Source organism: Dendropsophus ebraccatus, chromosome 2, assembly GCF_027789765.1.
Source record: "Dendropsophus ebraccatus isolate aDenEbr1 chromosome 2, aDenEbr1.pat, whole genome shotgun sequence".
Classification (NCBI taxonomy): Eukaryota; Metazoa; Chordata; class Amphibia; order Anura; family Hylidae; genus Dendropsophus; species Dendropsophus ebraccatus.
This window is the reverse complement of record NC_091455.1, coordinates 146,686,163-146,706,593: the sequence shown is the minus strand read 5'-3', so window position 1 is coordinate 146,706,593 and position 20,431 is coordinate 146,686,163. Positions and strand designations below refer to the sequence as shown.

The window sequence follows — 20,431 nt, the reverse complement described above, 5'->3', positions numbered from 1 at the left end:
TAGACTTTAATGCAATCCATTGAAGTCAATTAAAATGATGCAATAACTGACTTTTTTAACCAAAAAGTGGACACTTTTTTTTTTAACCTAGTGTGAACATAGCCATAGGATGGAACTTACTAAAACTCGTTCAAAGTGAATCTTCAGCTCCAATTATACATTCCAAACTGTTGACGCTGTTAGGCTATGTTCACACAACGGTTTTTCAGCTCCGTTTAAGTTACTTCCGTCATTTTGAGTCTAAAATAACAGACGTCATTTAGCTGTCTGGCCTCCCTGGCTGTTAGTACATTATCTTAGTTTGGGATTACTAATTGACCTTTGGATGCGGCTTAATTGAAAAGTCCATTGAATTTAATAGTAAATACGGAGAAAGAACAGTGACAAAAGAAAAACTGTGTGTGAACTACTAATAAAAAACGTCCGCTGTTTGCAAAAGACATCCGAAAATAATGATCATGTTCATTATTTTGACGTTCGAGGCAAAAACGTCCGTTACTCAATACACTGTGTGCATTGGACGTCCGTCTTCCCATTGACTTTAATGCATTGCCATTGCTGTCAGTTAAATCGCGGCAAAAACTGAGGTTTTTTTATAATATGAAAATCGGTCGCCTTTTCAATATTTTTGACATTGTGTAAACATAGCCTTAGATAGCTATTAGGTCAAGGAGACAGATGATACCTTTTTTTTTTTATATCTGTCTGTGCCTTCAGAATGTGCAAAGATTCTCTGGGAGGGGGAGTGAGAAGGCAGCAATTTTGAAGCTTGGGAAAGCATTTTCCGACACTGCAGAGGAAAAATAAAAGCATTTTTCTATGTTCTGGAAGTAAAAAGGATATATGAAAGATATGTGTCTCCTTGACCTAACAGCTATCTAACAGTGCCTGAAGTATGAAATGTGGATTGCAGCTGAAAGATTCACTTTAAGTAACCTGCAGCCTGAGTACGGTCACACAGGATCCTTCAGAGGCCTCTTTTAGATTTATACATTAGAAAAACTTCCAACCATCTACATCCTTGTGTAATGGGTTTTATTATTGTGTTCAGATTTGCTCTGGCCCTGTAGGTGTCACCAACAGTTTATATTCTGTAAATGCATTGCTCACATTTTAGCAATACAAAAACAAAAGCTAGCAGATTAGGACCTTTGCGTTACACTTATGGAAGGCTTCATTTACACTGAGAGGTGTATTTAGTCACGCAATTCTCTCTACATTTTGCCAGACAGATTGCAAAAACGTAGTGTGAACCCAGCCGTAGCCATCCAGGAGATGACTGACAGCAAAAAGATTGTACGACCATCAGTTATTGAAGGTGTATGGCTAAGAACTGGACCATTAATCCCATTTCCCTATTAGACCTCCATGATTAACGTTCAGGAAAGGTGTGCTTGTCTTAAGAAAAAAGAAGAGTGGATACATTGAATCGATATTTCCCTATCGCGCAGGCTCCCATTTTCAGTGCTGACATGGTTTATGCTTTCACATGCTTTTAATGTGAAATCACTAAATAATAGCTGGTGACTGGATTTAGGCAAGATCAATTTAAGGAAAAGCAAAGGTAGAGGTTGAATTAAATTGCTAATATTTGTAATAGACTTCAGGTTGAAGGTGAAGTAATGTCTTCTTAAAATGTATATATTGTGATTTTACTTATTTTGCTTCTAATTTGCGGTGTGACATTTAGCTCGTTGGTAACCTGCCCCATAGCAAATTACATGTGGCACACACTGCACACATTTTACAGTGGATTTCAATTTAATTTATTTTTTTGTCTGCAAATTGTTTTTTTTATAGGTGGAAGAAATTTTACATACAAAATTTAACATACTTTACTTGTAAAAAAACAAAACAAGTAGTGTTATACTGTGGTAAAATGCTTACGGTTGTGCTATGCAGTAATTGCTTGTGCAGCCCACTACTGCTACATTTGAATCTAGTCTTTATTAACTGAATGGACATACGTTTAGTGGATGTAGTACAGCGACATAATAAGTTATATGTTTTTATTCATTCAAATGGGTTACACATAGCATTTGGCTAGTATTTTGCCCTCTGTTTTGAGCCAAAATCAAAAGTGGGTCAAGAACTCAGAATAAGATGCTATCTTTGCATAATAGTTTTCCCCTATCTCTTGATTTTGTCTAAAAATAAAAAGATTTTATGTGTAAACCCAGTCACCAATCCCCGTTTCTGTTTTTTGTTTCTTGTTAATAGCCCAGTTGTAAATTTTGCTATCGGGGGCTGTGGTTACTATGTACTCCCATAGTTCAGTTCCTTTATTTCTCTACAATTAAGGCTTAGTAGAAATTGTATAGGGCAATATAAATGTGAATGAGCATTTCCTGTTAGGTTTGGGTTTATACTTTTATCTTGTGAATTAATGGGCTTTGTTAATTCACTAGAAGATCCTGCCTTGAAGAATAACTGTGTACTGTGAACTGTGCGATTGTGATGCCTCTGTATCCATGTAAATCCTATCGCTGCCTCCTATCTACCCTGCCAGACTCTTAAGAGCAAAAGATGGAGACAGCTTTCTAAAAGCTAAATATGTTTATTCTGAAAATGTGTGCATGTGTGTGTGTCTGAAAAGGTGTGTGCTTTACTTCTAATGATGAAAATGGATGGAATGGAAATGAGAAGGCCCAAGGATAACAAATATCGTTTGCATGAAGTTAAGCTAACAGCGCGGTCTTCAGGATCGACAAATGTGCGTCTGGAGAACATCAAGCGTTAATTAGGTGATACGCAGCTGCTAAAGTGCTTAATGCTATGCACTGCTCATTTTTTTCACAGGCGGACTGGATCCTGAACATAGGTGAGCAGGCCTTGGATATCAGCATAGTTTCTTTTAATCACACGATTTTCTCAATATTTGTACTTGGCGAGAGAAACTTCTTCTGCCTCAAAGAGAACGGACAGATCCGCTTCATGAAAAAGCTTGAGTACAGTCCAAGCTGCTTCCTTCCATATTGTTCAGGTTAGTTGGAGAATAATGAAATGCAATGTTTGGAGCACCACAGGACCTGGTGTACAAATTTATATACGCTTTAATATGCTGTCTGCATATGCTGTTCCTCCTGATAATTTACAGACACCTTTTTTGGCAATTGAGTAAGGTAACTAATAGCAGAAGGCTTCATCGATACATTGTGTTTGAAGCTGTCATCCATTTACCTGTACTGAGCCAGATTGTGCTTACGTGTCTGATTATTTTTGGCCTATACCATTATCCAGAGAATAAGGCTGCAGGCTCGAGGGGCTGATGCTATTATAGCCAGACTGTTTACCCACAGTTCTGCACAATATATTCAAGATAATGCTGATGTGACTCCAGCATCCTTACTGGCTCCCAGTCTTTAATGTGTTTGATTTATGAGTGAAATGCATTTGGCCCAGTCATTTAACCCCCTGTTAGTATTCAACCAAGGGCAACATTTTTCAATAGTTTCAATGTTCTCCTTAACCTTTAGTGGCTTACTGATTCTGTTCAGACTCCAAAAACATTATAAGAAGTCAATAGAATTCAATTTTTTTTAATCTGTCTGGGAAGGTCACACACATTGTTTTGTGGCAGTTTTTGGTTCTGTAAAAGCCAGAGGTGCATTCAAAGGTTAAAGGATATAAAAAAAAATTGACTTATCATCCTCCCTCCTGTTGCATGCACTTGTGGCTTTGGCTCAAAAAAGTCCAAAAAATGCTCTATGTGAATCCCCTCTTAAAGCACACCAGCATTCCCATGATGCTGCAGCTAGTCACTGCCTCATCAGTTGTGGCTAATAATGAGCGAGCATGCTCGTCCGAGCTTGGTACTCGTTCAAGTATTAGGGAACTCGAAGGTGTTTGATGCTCGGATAAGCATCTCGCGATACTCTATAAAATGGCATCATCCTTTTCCTGCAAGATTGGGCGCAATTTTTCAGCCATTAAACATGCAGGAGACTCTTTGGTACATCGTGCGATGACGTGGGACCCATACATGTCGATAGCAGCGATTGGTTGGACAGATCAGATGCCCCAGGCATATAAGAATCTGGGCCAGCGGTGCTCGCCTCACATGCATGCTGGAAGAGAATAGGGACAGAGCTGCTGATTGTTAGGGAGAGCGTTAGGGAGGGAATTAGCGTTCCTGTAGGCAGGGATACTAGACAAAGAATTCAAGAGCTCTTGTAAGACTTAAAATTTTTTTTTTCTTTGAGTACTCCAGACTGCTGGCTGGGACTTGCAGTGCAGCTACCACGTTCTTAGCTGCACACTGTGGTGATCGACTGCTGCCAGAAAAAGTGTTAGGAAGGGAATTAGCGTTCCTGTAGGCAGTATACTAGAGAAAGAACACAACAGCCCTTGTAAGGGCATAACATTTTTGTTTTGTTTGGAGTACTCCAGGCTACTGGCTGGAACTTGCAGTGCAGCTACCACAATCTCAGCTGCACACTGTGGTGATCGACTGCTGGCAGAAAGGGGACAGCAGGTGATGAATACAGACCCCAAAGAAGTCCTCAGAATTTGGCATACTGGTGCGATTAGGCAGCCTCAGAGACATCCATACATGCTGCCCCTGCTGTTTCTGTCCATTTCCGTGGTGTTTCCATCATTTTCTGAGGTTGACAGGTTTTCACACAACCTTCCCTGGGCCAAGCTTGGGTCCCCAAAATGCAAAAATGCTCGAGTTTCCCATTGACTTCAATGGGGTTCGTTACTCAAAACGAGCACCCGAAGATCGGGAAATATTCGTCTCGAGTACCGAGCGCCCAAGCATTTTAGTACTCGCTAGTACATCACTAGTCGCGGCTCACCCGTAGCCCACCTGACCGCTGAGCGCAATGATTGGCTGTAGCATTGTGTGAACGGATTTGACTGTGCTCTCCACAAAATGTTGAATGCTAATTGTTCCAGAGATCAATAGCCACCTAAATATGCTTTTCCAGTTCTTTATCTACATGGGGCTTGTTATGTTTCCATGTGACATTGAGAAAGTAGAGTATAGAGCAACTCAAACAATCCACTCCAAGTGAGAATTCAGTATGATACCATAACATGTTTTGGCCATCCCAACCTTCATCAACAAGGTATATGAGTGTTTTTCTCAAGTTCGGGTTATTGTAGGGCATGTAAGCCCTGTGCATCAGCGTCCTAGTCATACATGCCAGCATCTCACTGCAGTGAATGATAAATTTGACATCATTAGTGCAAGCCCAATTGAGCAATGAGGTAAAGTTTCTTTTATTGTATGCTTGTTTTAAAGTGATATTGTCATTCCCTTACTCTATGTGTGGTTCTCCGCACCATCCACAAGCTTAGATGCTGCACATTTAATATACCTGCATATCATTTGCCTGTGTCTTCTTTCTGCTGTAAAATTACTTCATTTTGGGCCGGTTCACACTGAGCAAACAGGGCGCAATTCCGCGGCGGAGCTCTCCGCCACGGAATCCCGCCGTGCTCAGTGTCCTGCTTTGAGCGAATGGGAGAGCGTGCGCTTGTCCGCTCCCTCTCCTCTCCGCTCAAAGAATGAACATGTTCATTCTTTGAGCGGAGAGCGGCGGCAGCGGACGAGCATGCGCCCTCTCCATTCACTTAACAGCAGGACACTTAGCACGGCGGGAAGCTCCGCCGCGGAATTGCGCCGTGTTTGCTCAGTGTGAACCGGCCCTTTATCAGTAAACAGTGGCACCTAGGTGGGGCTTCACGGCAGTTGGGCCATCTCCTCTATATAGACATTGTCATCCAGGCGAGACGTCATGGCACTTGGGCTCCATCTCCCGGGTGGGTAGAGGGCCCACCTGTTGTGAAGCCCCACCTAGGTGCTATTGCCCACTGATAAAATAAAGCGATTTTAATGCAGAAAGAACACACCACAAGGGTAATGCTGGGTTCACACTGCGTTTTTGCAGTTTGTTTAAGGTATATGTTTTATTGGAAAAAGAAAAAAGTCTGCTTTTCCATTTTCTTTTTTTTTTTTTTTTGTAGCCTACACAAAAATGGGGTTGACCACGTTTTTGTGTATGTTAAATGTAACCATTTAAAAACAGATACATTAAATGGACTGCAAAAATGCAGTATTAACCCAGTCTTTACAGGTATATATTGAATGTGCAGGAACTAAGCTTGTGGAACAGCACATAGAGAAAGAGGGGTGACAATATTACTTTAACTCTTAGCCACCAGATCTTTAAAACTCTGTTACATCTTTATGCTGATCATACACATTATGTAAAATTGAAATTTAGGAAAATGGTGGTAAAAGTGGCAGAAATAAAAGAAAAAGGGATGAATAGGTATAGAACACATAAATTCATGATATATACTATTTTGCATGTCTGTGTATGTATAGGTGTAGTTACTTACCTTCTCCTGTAAATGCCATGGTCAGTTAGTCAACAGTCTAATTGCAGCGATTTCAGTACAGTGCGGAGTAACCACAACATTTAGCAGCATACTGTTACTCCACACAGACACTCATACTTTACACTCGAGGAGTTTCAGCCTCTGTACTATACAATGCATTTGCTGCCAGTGATATACTCTTTTTGGCCAATATGAAGTACAATACAGTACAGTATGTTACAGGTAATAAATAACAAATTTCTATAATACAAAATAAATCCATAGATCTAAATGTTCTCAGAAAAAAAACATTCACTTAACACTTTTTTTTGTTATTCCACAGTGAGTGAAGGGACAATAAACAGTTTGGTCGGAAACCATAATAACATGTTACTTGTGTACCAGGATGTGACACTGAGGTGGGCGGCTCAGCTTCCGCACATTCCCGTTGCAGTGAAAGTTGCCAATTTCCAGTAAGTATCTTGAAATACCCACTTATTTGGTTTTGCTTATACATGACAAAGTATAACCTCTTCAAACAGCCATGAATGTTGGGCAAGGCAGTTGTTTGCTTTGCTTTGTTTGCTGCACATTTACTTTCTCCTTTAAAGATTTTACTGCAGTTGTGTGAATATTGTTACTGACACTTATTTTTTCCTTCTGTGTTTTTTTCCTTTCCTTTTTTTTGTGCTTTTTTGTGTATTCTTGGATCTATCTCATATGTGTTTATAGCGTAATTTGTATTCAGATTCATGCTGCAAGATGTAGGTTTTTTTTTTAAGGTGTCAGACAACACGGCATGATTGGAACATCAACCATTGCCAAGTAGTGTATTTGCATACCTGACAGCATAAGCCTAAAGCATACAAATTTTATTGTGTTTTTTTTTTGGCAAGAATCCAGTAATGCAGTGAGGTCAGATTTTTTTTGCACTTTTCAGCACGTGTAATATTATATGACATGCTTACATTAGCAAAGACAATGACACATTTGACAAATCCTGCACGATATCCGCATTCAGCATGGACATAAGTTGCACCAGCATTAACATGTTCCTAACATAATGAATGTACATTAGGCCAAAAATAAAATCATTTGTGTTCGCAAATTTTAGTTTCATTTTAGTTAGCTTATAACCCATGTACAGAGGCTACACATCAAGCTAAGGGTGGGAAATATGACCATATAGTTACGACTGTAAATGATGATGATGTTGTTTGATTACGGATGTATTTTCAGCTTAAAAGCCTAAAGCTATAATAGGACCCTTGTTTTTAGCGCTATAGTGACGTCATATGTCAAGCATTGTACATATATTTGGCATCAGTACGGGAGAATTACAGAACTTATTTTTTAATAAAATATGAATAGTGTTAAACTATCAGGCTGCCTTTACACTGCATATTTTAAGTAAAAATGCCAGTTAAAACACCATGGCATTTTTCATTTTTTTTTTTTTTTGCAAAAAAAACCTATGGCCAAAAGTTAGCTAGGAGTCAGTGGAAGTTTATTATCTGCCTTGCACACATAGCGTTTTTTTAATGGTGTTTTTCTCTCTAAGACTTCAATGGAAGTCTTCAGCTCCACTAAAAAACGCCATAACTTGTTTCTGGTCCCCAGGGGGTTAACACCACTTAACCCCTTCCTTTCTGCAGCAGGTGCATTCGGGTCAGCATTTTGACCTGAACACAGACTTCAGCATTGAAGTCCATGTTTGGGGAAAAACGACAACCTGAAAAAACGTCCAAAGTCTCTAAGAGACTTTCACACAGAAAGCCAAAAACTGTGTTTTTTGGGGCATAAAAAATGCTCCCAAAACCTATGTGTGAAAATTGGAGATTAACAGACAAATAAAAAACCTTTAGGCTGCAGCATTCCAAAGGGTGACATTTTGCTCTGGTCATGAAGGGCCAAAACACCCCTGTTATGGTTAAAGGGGTTAGCCAAGGGCTCCAGATTTTGAGAAAGGCATCTGTTCATTCATTCCCCTTTCCAAGTCAGTTCATATGGCCACATAATGTTATGCAACTCAGTTACCCACTCTTAGAGGGTTAAGTCTGAGCTCACAAGTGCATAGAGATTACCAAATTTGGCGGCCATCAAGAAGTGCCTATGTATTTTATTATTTTACTCCCCAGCAGCTGTAATTTTTGTGTTTGCTGTATTTTTGTTTATGTTTTTTTTATCATCTCTTTATAGTGATTAGAAAAAACTTGGGATCAGCCATGTTAATTTTTTTTTAGTATTATATTTTTTTTCCATGAAATATGTATATGGGATAGAAAAATACAACACTGTATACAGAATTTATGGAACTACCAAAAGCTCTCAGAATTCACTCTGAATTGTTGATTATGTCAGTTGTTAAGCTATCCTTTTTTATAACCACACTCTTTCACATTGTATATTAGGGGGCAAGTTTGCTTGAAGAAGCGGGCTGCAACCAACATACTGTAGCTAGGTGCACTTGGGCCATACGTCCAGGAAAGTTTCTTCTGCGGAGCATACAGACTAAATAGCAAAAGTGGTAAAACTGCTATAGGTGACAGGAGTTGTAAGGAAACTGTACTATGTGTTCCTTGGTTTTGTGTACAAAAAGTCAAGAAGTACATCCAAGATGAACACCTTTAGCTGTAACCTCAGCCAATGCCATCAGTATTGCAATTTTACAGGTTCCATTACTCATACCTATTGTGCCTTATTGGTTTTATTTTAAATTTTTTTTTTTTATTATTAAAGCATTTTGTATAGTCAACTTTCATTAAACCAGTTGTTTTAGTATCTTGACTCTTATAGATATCATTGAACTACATAATAATCTATTCGTTCTACTAATCTGTTGCACTGGGATTTACACAACTTTTTAGAATCTCCACCCTTCAAAGTTAAATGTATGCTAATTTCATGTAGAATTACAATACAGTTCGAATGAAAGCATTTCACTCCAATATTTTGGAGAATGAATATGTTAGGCAAAGCATTTATTTCAAAGAACGAATAAGTTGTTTGAGATTCATAAATTAGCTGAACACCAGTTTACCCTGACGGTTACTGTCTTTAATGGGCGTAGCTGATGGGTACATTTTACACCTCTTATTCTGTTAACCCTCTACAGGACCTTTGCACATTGGAAGTATACTCTGCTCTAGCAATCATTGTCTGGGTATTAGATTTAAGCTCCCCAGGTTGAAGAAACTACTGGCTTCCAAAACAGCTTCACTTGGCTGTATTATGGATACTTGTGTGTCCAAGTTGTATGGATCAGTCTTAACTATACTGTTTAGTTTATATCACACATCATTACAGAGCAGGATTCTCCAAACCAGTGAAGTGTTTGAAAAATCTAGCAGGATTGTAGTAACTAGAGACTCACCAGGAATTACCATAGGACTTGATACTAGACCCAACCTTAGGTTTGAGTATGTACTATAAAAATGTTATCTTTATTCAATCCTTAGTTTCTTGTTTTTTTTTGTTGGAAATGTATTTCTCATAATTATCATGATCCTAAATGATAGAACATCTCTCCCCTAACTGCAGGGGGTGGCCTCTCTAGAAGTCTATGGAGCCCATGTGCTATAGAAAGCTTCTCCCAGCTAGTTCTAGTGATTGGTGAGATCTAAGCAACATGATTCTGACCAGTCAAATTTTTTACATGTCCCTATAACATGTTAACAGTTTTTGGAAATACCAGAAAATATATTTTTTGAATAAAATGTCAGAAAACTGGAACTTGCAATAGCAACAAATAAATTCGGCCAAACAACGACCGATGTCCATACAGCATCTGAACATGGCCTCAATGTGATAAACTTGATTATCTTATCTTATCTGGTTCTTTTGCCCCAGATAGTGGAACCAACACAAAAGGGTGTAAATTTAATGGTGTGATCCGAACATAGATAGACTGTATCCTTTTCAGGCCATGTAACTACTGGTAAATTTACATGTGTAGTGAAAATCTTCTGTTTTAGTACACGAGTAACACTTTTTTACTGTTGATTCTTTAGTTTTCCAGAGAACATGGCCAGGGGAAAGGCCTTGAACACATTTACTACTCAAATAGAATTTCACAGTTTAAAATATAGCAGCCTTCAATTAATAAATTGGCAGAGCTGGTGTTATTTCTGCCATTAATAAGCTTATTGTTGTCGCCAAGAAAAATTAGTCATTGGCATAAGGAAAGGTTATTTTCAGCCAGTAAAAACTGGGCAAAATTGAGCAATCTGAGATTCCCAATACTCCTGTTAGTGGTCTAATGGAAATGTATCCTACTACTACTGGACACCTGTAGCTTCAAGCAGGGGTTTGTATTACTTTATATTCTTCCCAAATTGCACCTGTTTTCTCCACTTCCTTGTACATGTGGATTTCTAACCACTATAAAAAATTGTTATTCTCCATGTTCCATTGAAGTATTACCAGCACCAGAGGCTTCCTGCTTTACAGAGCAAACAGTTACAGAAATGTCTGCTGACCTCTTTCTGCAAGATTCTGCACTACTGTGTAATATGCTATAGAAAGTTTGTTACAGATGAGCAGCTGATCGGTGGCCACTGATGTGTTTCCTGCACCATGTATTCATAGCATTTTAAATTCTGCAATCCTATGTGGAAATTACATCTCTACAGTTGAGCTTGTGTGTTAGTCATTTAACTGATGGCAAATCCACCACGCAGACTGTATTTTAAAAAACCTGGACAGTGTAATAATGACTGTAGAAGAAAATAAACCTTTTGTACAACTATATAGTACAAGATAGGGGTTAACTAGGTAACCACTGGGGGTCTGACTGCTCTACTCCACAGTACGCAGCTCCCAAAGTAAATGAATAGAGCAGTGATGAACATGCGTGGCTTTCCGCTCCATAGGGGAAGCCCTCAGTCAAAGCTGTAACTTTCTGAGACGGGAAAACCCTGTAAGGGTAGGTATACGTGTATTTAATCTGCTGCAGATTTCCCAGTGTGAATTTGATGGTGCAGATATAAAGATAAATAGTTAAAATCAGCACTATTAAATCTATAGTGTAATATATGCAGCAGATTACGTACATGTGAATGCACCCTTAAAGGGGTTATCCAGCGAAAATCTTTTTCTTTTAAATCAACTGGTTTCAGGTTTCACGTTACCACTTAATTTCTAATCAGCCAATCACATGGCGGCAACTCAGTGCATTTAGGCATGTAGACATGGTCAAGACAATCTCCTGCAGTTCAAACCGAGCATCAGTATGGGGAAGAAAGGTGATTTGAGTGTCTTTGAACGTGGCATGGTTGTTGGTGCCAGAAGGGCTGGCCTGAGTATTTCAGAAACTGCTGATCTACAGGGATTTTCACGCACAACCATCTCTAGGGTTTACAGAGAATGGTCCGAAAAAGAAAAAACATCCAGTGAGCGGCAGTTCTGTGGGCGGAAATGCCTTGTTGATGCCAGAGGTCAGAGGAGAATGGGCAGACTGGTTCCAGCTGATAGAAAGGCAACAGTGACTCAAATAGCCAACCGTTACAACCAAGGTAGGCAGAAGAGCATCTCTGAACGCACAGTACGTCAAACTTTGAGGGAGATGGGCTACAGCAGCAGAAGACCACACCGGGTGCCACTCCTTTTAGCTAAGAACAAGAACCTGAGGCTACAATTTGCACAAGCTCATCGAAATTGGACAGTAGAAGATTGGGAAAACGTTGCCTGGTCTGATGAGTCTCGATTTCTGCTGCGACATTCGGATGGTAGGGTCAGAATTTGGCGTCAACAACATGAAAGCATGGATCCATCCTGCCTTGTATCAACGGTTCAGGCTGGTGGTGGTGATGTCATGGTGTGGGGAATATTTTCTTGGCACTCTTTGGGCCCCTTGGTACCAATTAAGCATCGTTGCTACGCCACAGCCTACCTGAGTATTGTTGCTGACCATGTCCATCCCTTTATGACCACAATGTACCCAACATCTGATGGCTACTTTCAGCAGGATAATGCGCCATGTCATAAAGCTAGAATCATCTCAGACTGGTTTCTTGAACATGACAATGAGTTCACTGTACTCAAATGGCCTCCACAGTCACCAGATCTCAATCCAATAGAGCATCTTTGGGATGTGGTGGAACGGGAGATTCGCATCATGGATGTGCAGCCGACAAATCTGCAGCAACTGTGTGATGCCATCATGTCAATATGGACCAAAATCTCTGAGAAATGCTTCCAGCACCTTGTTGAATCTATGCCACGAAGAATTGAGGCAGTTCTGAAGGCAAAAGGGGGTCCAACCCGTTACTAGCATGGTGTACCTAATAAAGTGGCCGGTGAATGTGTGTGTGTATATATATATATATATATATATATATATATATATATATATATATATATATATATATATATATATAAGAAATGGTGATTGCATAGGATTGGGATGATCAACATTTCGCATTGATGGTCACTTTCTCTGCATCTCATATAACATACAGGAGCATAATATTTCTTCAGTTTTCCACAGTGGGTTTATTCAGATGAGTGAAGTACACTTTAATGGCTCCCAAGTTCCTCTCTAGCGTTGCCTAAATCTCATCACCCTCAAAAAGTAACCTGCTTTCTGGAGTATTTAATGCACTTCATGTTCACGGATCATTTAGCTCTTTTTTCTGTCTCCTTCCATATACATTTTGGCGGTATTATTTCACATTAAAGAGTTAGTCTGTCAACAGCCGTTAAATTAGGTTTTTGTTCCGGCTGAGAAGAATGATGGATTTTCAGCCATTGAGAACAATGGCTGCAAAATTCTACCAAACTAAATTTCTAAATTAAATTACATTTTAAATGTATTTTATTTTGATTTTATGTGATAAGTCAACACAAAGTATTAAGTTACTGTAAAAAGTAAAGAAAATAATACACTATTATTATTATTTTTTTAAGTAAAAAAATCTTGGTGGTCTATGATGTGCATTTGTACTCAGCACGCTGTACTGATACCTCTAAATAACATCTATTGTGACCAATCATCTTCACAAGTCACCTGATTAGTAAATGGTGCTCACAGAGCACTATTCAATGCATCCTTTGAAAATGGAAGGAGTATGACACTACTGCAGATCTACCAAGACATGGCCGTCCTGTCCATGCAAGGAGAGCACCAACTAGAGAAGCAGCCATGGTCACTGTGGGAGGAGCTGCAGAAATCCACAGCTCAGGTGGGAGACTCTGTCCACAGGACAACTATTAGTCGTGTACTTCACAGATTATGGAAGAGTGGCAAGAGGAAAGCCATTTCTGAAAGCAAGCCATAGGTCCTGTTTGCAGTTTGGCACAAACCATGTAGGAAACATGGAAGAAGGTGCTATGGTCACATGAGACCAAAGTTGAAAATTTTGTCTCAAATCCAAAGCTTAATATGTGGCAGAAAACTTAACATTGCACATCACCTTGACCACACCATCCCCATCATGAAACATGGTGGTGGCAGCATCGTGCAGTGTGGATCTTTTTCTTTTTCTTCAGCCCGGACAGGGAAGCTGGTCAGACTTGATGGGAAGATGGATGGAGCTAACAACAGGGTAATCCTGGTGGAAAATCTGTTAGAGACTTCAAAAGACATGAGACTGGGGTGGAGGTTCACCTTCCAGCAGGACAAAGACCCAAAAGCTATAGCAAGAGAAACAGAATGGCCCAAAGTCCAGACCTAAATCCCATTGAGATTCTGTGGCAAGGCTTGAAAACCGCTCTTCATAGATGCTTCATTAAAGCTTAAGCTTTTTTTTTTTTTTTTTGCAAAGAACAATGAGCAATGATTAAGGAAAGGGTAATAATAAATATCTATACCCATATAATGGGCCTCCTTTGTTTCTTGAGTCTAGAAAAATAGAAAAAAAACTTTGAAGTGACACAAACATTTTTTTTCTTCAGAAAGCAACAAAAAGCACACTTATCAATATATTTAAAGTGAATGTACCATCATTTACATCGCTTTAAGATTACATCAGTGTACCTGCTGGTACATTCGCTTTAAGAAAAAAAAATGCCTTGGCTGTCTGGTTCAGTGCTACATTTAAATTGGTTTTTAAAGTTAACAGAAAGCTCAGCTACAGTCTTGCAAAAATAGCACCACCCCTGTGCCCAGGTTGTGTGTGGTATTGCAATTTAGCTCCACTTACTTTCATAGAACTGAGATGCAAAAACACACCCAAACTGAGGACAGGAGAGTGCTGTTTCTGGACGAAAGCAAACATGTCTTTCTAAACCTTGATAACCCCTTTAAAGCGTACCTGTCACAGTGCAATCTTTGAAACTTTCAAAGGCAGAGGCAGCAGTCGACGGAAGTTCGTTTTGCCATGGGAACGTCCAAGTTGTGTGCACAAGTCCTATTGTAACTTAATAGGGTTCATGCAGAGAGCCCACCTCGGGAGCCTGGGACATTTCCACAGCAATTAGAATGTCTATCGGCCGCTGCACTTGCACACGTAAGTTTCAAAGATCGTATTGTGACAGGTATGCTTTAAAGTGTCGCTGTTGTTATAACTTTCAAAATCTAAATCAACAGTAGATGCAAAAAAAAAAAAAAGCAATATGCATTAATTTTTTTTTTTTTTTTTATAGTTATCATGCTACAAAAAGCTGAACTTACCAGAAATCCAGGTCCAGTCTCCTGAAGGGGGCTTTTTAGTCTTGTGCTGGTTGAAAAAAAACAGACTTCTGGCCAGTACAGAGAGTCACGGCTCAATGCATCTAACAATCACATGACTGCCTTCTCTGTGAGCACGCAGATGACCTGGGAAACACGGGACTTCCTGTTTTTAGACTTTTTCGGAAAAAAAAAAATAAGTCTAAACACAGCAAGTCCTGTGTTTCCCTGGTCATCTGCACGCTCACAGAGAAGGCAGTCATGTAATTGACAGAAGCATTGGGCTGAGACTCTCTGTACTGACATTTCCTGTGTTTAGTCTGTTTTTTTTCAATTAGCACAAGACTATAAAGCAGTTTTCAGGAAACTGGACCTGGATTTCTGGTAAGTATAGCTTTAGTTTGTAGCATAACTAAAAAATAAACAATGAATGTATATTGCAAACTTGCTTCATTTCACATCTACTGTTGATTTTGAAAGTTATAATGACAATGACACTTTAAATATATCACTTCTCAGGACTTCTCAGACTTTTTCTACCGGAGTCTTGCCTAACAGTCTGGATCTCACCAGGCAGACTACAGTAATGCCTGGGCATCACAATTTGGGACTGAAGTCCTTAAAAAATCTTGCCCAATCTGTCTGTCATTTGTCTCCTAATCTTAGAATTACATAAAAATGAGTACTAAACGAGTAAATAATGTTGCTTAACATTAATTGTTGTTGCTAGGTAGAGGTATGCAGCCTATACTCACTTTATAAAGACTACCTCCCTAACAACTAGGGGTGCCTCACTGGTGAAGCCCTTCTCACAGTTTGAGAAGCACTAATCTAAAGAACGGCCTTATTTCCTCAGTTAAGTTCAGTGTATGATTTCACTTATAGACTATGTTCACAGGCTGTATAAACAACAGCCATTATTTGGCACTTAAAACAATGGCCGTTGTTTTAAATCCAAATTACATAGAAGCCTATGGACAATGAGCAGAAATAATTGACATGATTATTATGTCGACGGCCGTAGCAAACAACGGCCGCTGTTCAATAAATTGTGTGAATAACAGCTGTTGTTTGCATTGACTTCAATGCAAATCATTTCATTATGAAATGATTGTGTAAATTGAAAACAACAGTTGTTCTTTTCTTAAAAAGTATATTGTGTGAACATAGCCTAAAAACAAAAATAGCATTCACAGGAAAGTCAATGTCATGTTACATCTGGTGTAAAGCCGAAACTGCATTCCACAAAAGAATTTTAGGTAAGGAATCAACCATAGTGGTTGTAGAGTTATGTTCAGGGGTGCTTTGCTTTTTAAGGATCTATATAACTTGTCATACTTAATGGAATCGGTCTAAAAACCCTAAAGTAGAATATTTACCAATTAGTTCGTAACTTAAAGCTCAAGTACAGTCGGGTTATTTAGCAGGACATTGATCCGAAGCACACAAAGTTAAAGGGGATATCCAGCGCTACAAAAACATGGCCACTTTCTTCCAGAGACAGCCCCACTCTTGTCTCCAGCTTGGGCGGGGTTTTGCTGCTTAGTCCCATTAAGGTGAATGGAGCTTAACCCCTTAACCCTTTAAGGACAGAGCCAATTTCGATTTTTGCGTTTTCGGTTTTTCCTCCTTGTGCTTAAAAGGCCATAGCAGTTGCATTTTTCCACCTAGCGACCCACATGAGCCCTTATTTTTTGCATCACTAATTGTACTTTGCAATGACAGGCTGAATTTTTGCATAAAGTACACTGCGAAACCAGAAAAAAATTCAAAGTGTGGTGAAATTGAAAAAAAAAACGCATTTTGTTTATTTGGGGGAAATGTGTTTTTACGCCATTCGCCCTGGGGTAAAACTGACTTGTTATATATGTTCCTCAAGTCGTTACGATTAAAACGATATGTAACATGTATAACTTATATTGTATCTGATGGCCTGTAAAAAATTAAAACCATTGTCAACAAATATACGTCACTTAAAATCGCTCCATTCCCAGGCTTATAGCGCTTTTATCCTTTGGTCTATGGGGCTGTGTGAGGTGTCATTTTTTGCGCCATGATGTTTACTTTCTATTGGTACCTTGATTGCGCATATACGACTTTTTGATCGCTTTTTATTACAATTTTTCTGGATTTGATGCTGCGACCAAAAATGCGCAATTTTGCACTTTGGGATTTTTTTGCGCTGACGCCGTTTACCGTGCGAGATCAGGAATGTGATTAATTAATAGTTCGGGCGATTACGCACGCGGCGATAGCAAACATGTTTGTTTATGTATTTATTTATTTACTTTTATTTATAACCTGGGAAAAGGGGGGTGATTCAGACTTTTATTAGGGGAGGGGGCTTTTTACTATTAACAACACTTTTTTTTTTACTTTTACACTTATACTAGAAGCCCCCCTGGGGGACTTCTAGTATAAGTGCTTTGATCTCTCATTGAGATCTCTGCAGCATAGATATGCTGCAGAGATCCATGAGATCGGCACTCGTTTGCTTTCGGCTGCTGCAGCCGGAAACAAACGAGTGCCGAGCCGAGGACGGCGCCATCTTGGACGCGTCCCCGGCCGGCTTCAGTTACGGAGATCGCTCCTCCGGGATAACATCCCGGAGGAGCGATCTCCTCCACTAGACACCAGGGAACGGCTGAATCCGGTAATCGGATGCAGCTGTCATGTTTGACAGCTGCATCTGATTACTGTATTAGCGGGCACGGCGATCGGACCGTGCCCGCTAATACCTACGGTCCCGGGCTACTCGCGGCACCCGGGACCGGCGTGGTTCAGAGCGGGGTCGCCGCGCGGCCCCGCTCTGAACTTCCTTACCGGCATCAGGGCGTAAATTTACGCCCGATGTCGTTAAGGGGTTAAGGACAGAGCCAATTTCGATTTTTGCGTTTTTATTTTTTCCTCCTTGTGCATCAAAGGCCATAGCACTTGCATTTTTCCACCTAGAAACCCACATGAGCCCTTATTTTTTGCGTCACTAATTGTACTTTGCAATGACAGGCTGAATTTTTGCATAAAGTACACTGCGAAACCAGAAAAAAATTCAAAGTGTGGTGAAATTGAAAAAAAAAACGCATTTTGTTTATTTGGGGGAAATGTGTTTTTACGCCATTCGCCCTGGGGTAAAATTGACTTATTATGCACGTTCCTCAAGTCGTTACGATTAAAACGATATGTAACATGTATAACTTATATTGTATCGGATGGCCTGTAAAAAATTCAAACCATTGTCAACAAATATACGTCACTTAAAACCGCTCCATTCCCAGGCTTATAGCGCTTTTATCCTTAGGTCTATGGGGCTGTGTCAGGTGTCATTTTTTGCGCCATGATGTGTTCTTTCTATCGGTACCTTGATTGCGCATATACGACTTTTTGATCGCTTTTTATTACAATTTTTCTGGATTTGATGCAACCAAAAATGTGCAATTTTGCACTTTGGAATTTTTTTGCGCTTACACCGTTCACCGTACGAAATCAGGAATGGGATTAATTAATAGTTCGGGCGATTACGCACGCGGCGATAGCAAACATGTTTGTTTATTTATTTATTTGTTTACTTTTATTTATAACCTGGGAAAAGGGGGGTGATTCAGACTTTTATTAGGGGAGGTGGCTTTTTATTGACAACAACACTATATATTTTTTTTTTACACATATACTAGAAGCCCCCCTAGGGGACTTCTAGTATATACACTTTGATCTCTCATTGAGATCTCTGCAGCATAGATATGCTGCAGAGATCCATGAGATAGGCACTCGTTTACTTCCGGCTGCTGCAGCCAGAAGTAAACGAGTGCCGAGTCGGGGACGGCGCCATCTTGGAGCGGTCCCCGGCCGGCTTCAGAAACTGAGATCGCTCCTCCGGGATAACATCCCGGAGGAGCGATCTCCGCCACTAGACACCAGGGAGACGCTGGATCCGGTAATCGGATGCAGCTGTCATGTTTGACAGCTGCATCTGATTACTGTATTAGCGGGCACAGCGATCGGACCGTGCCCGCTAATACCTACGGTCCTGGGCTACAAGCGGCACCCGGGATCGTCGCGGTTCAGAGCGGGGTCGCCGTGCGGCCCCGCTCTGAACGCCCTTACCGGCAATAGGGCGTACCTATACGCCCTTTGTCGTTAAGGGGTTAATTGCAAACTGCACCTGAACTAGAGACAAGAGTCGTGTTGTCTGTGAAAGAAAGTGGACATGTTTTTGTACCACTGGATAACCCCTTTAACCTCTCAATCCCATGGTGTGGTGTGAAAAGACTAGTTCATGACCAGTTTATGCTCAAAAGCCCTAAAATGTAGCTAAATTTAAATAGTTCTGCAAGAAGAGCAGAATTCCTCTACTACAATGTTAAAGGGGTGCTCCAGCGTGGGGGCACTTTTTTGGGGGGACCGGGGAGGAGGTGGCTGAAATAAAAGACGTCCACTTACCTCCCCGATTCCAGCGGCGGGTCCCGCATCACTGCGCTCTGGTGCCCGGTTCCCGGCCGCTTCCGGGTGTCTGACGCGGGCCCTAGACGTGACGTCTCAGGTCCGCTCAGCCACTCAGTGAAGGAGTCGGGATCCGTTCGAAGTCCGCTCGGATACCGCCTCCTTCACTGAGTGGCTGAGTGGCCCTGAGACTTAGCGTCTCGGACGGCGTCAGACACCTGGAAGCGTCCGGGGACAGGAGCGCCATGATGCGGGACCTGCCGCTGGAACCGGGGAGGTAAGTGGACGTCTTTTATTTCAGCCACCTCCTCCCCGGTCCCCAAAAAAAAGTGCCCCCACACTGGAACACCCCTTTAAAGACTTAGAGCCCAATACGGCCCGATATTGAGAAAGAAGGGACATCAGGTCAGTTCTCGCTTCCACCTCGTTCCTCGCTCGCTCGCTGTCTGTGCGATTACATGCGGGGAGCTGCGAGAGGGGCTTCCCTGATAATGTTTAGATCTTTAGCCATAATGGCAGCTAATTGGCCAAGTATGGATGATAATCGTTTTGTGTAATAGGACCCTTATTGCAGTTATTGCAAACATTTTATTGCAGTTGTTACTGCCATGCGTAGGCAACCATTTACTAGGTTTTAGATGATTACATTTTAAAATTGGTGATATAACTCATCTTTATACTATATGTTATAATTAGTTGGATGATCTTAAAAATATAAAAATGACATAATATTTAAATAGCACAAATCAAGTGAGGCGCAAAAACTTATTTACATTATTGTACATGTGAAGTACCTATTGTACATGTTAAGACCTACCTTGAAAATAAGACCTAGTGTCATTTTGTAGGCTTGAAATATAAGCTTTCATTAAAGTCAGCTGACCAGAGCCCTGCCACTGGGTGGCTGAGCATCAACTAACCAGACTTGGTATGCTCAGCCCCGACCTGCACGGCACAAGCTGCAGGGGAGGCAATAAGACCCTGTCTTAATTTTGGAGAAGCACTGTATTACACGGGGTGACGGAGAGGACCAAACGAGTGCTGTCAGCGCTCATT

The 20,431-nt window shown here is 40.5% G+C and overlaps 1 protein-coding gene across 2 annotated transcripts in view; it reads left to right on the top strand.

The window, feature by feature from the left end:
• BBS9 (Bardet-Biedl syndrome 9) overlaps nt 1-20,431 on the top strand; it is a 254,546-nt gene that overhangs the window by 75,027 nt on the left and 159,088 nt on the right. For both annotated transcript variants that reach the window (XM_069958443.1, XM_069958444.1), the window contains 2 exons: nt 2,800-2,983; nt 6,674-6,803. In XM_069958443.1, the coding sequence (XP_069814544.1) occupies nt 2,800-2,983; nt 6,674-6,803 (314 nt within the window). The remainder of the gene's footprint in view (nt 1-2,799; nt 2,984-6,673; nt 6,804-20,431) is intronic.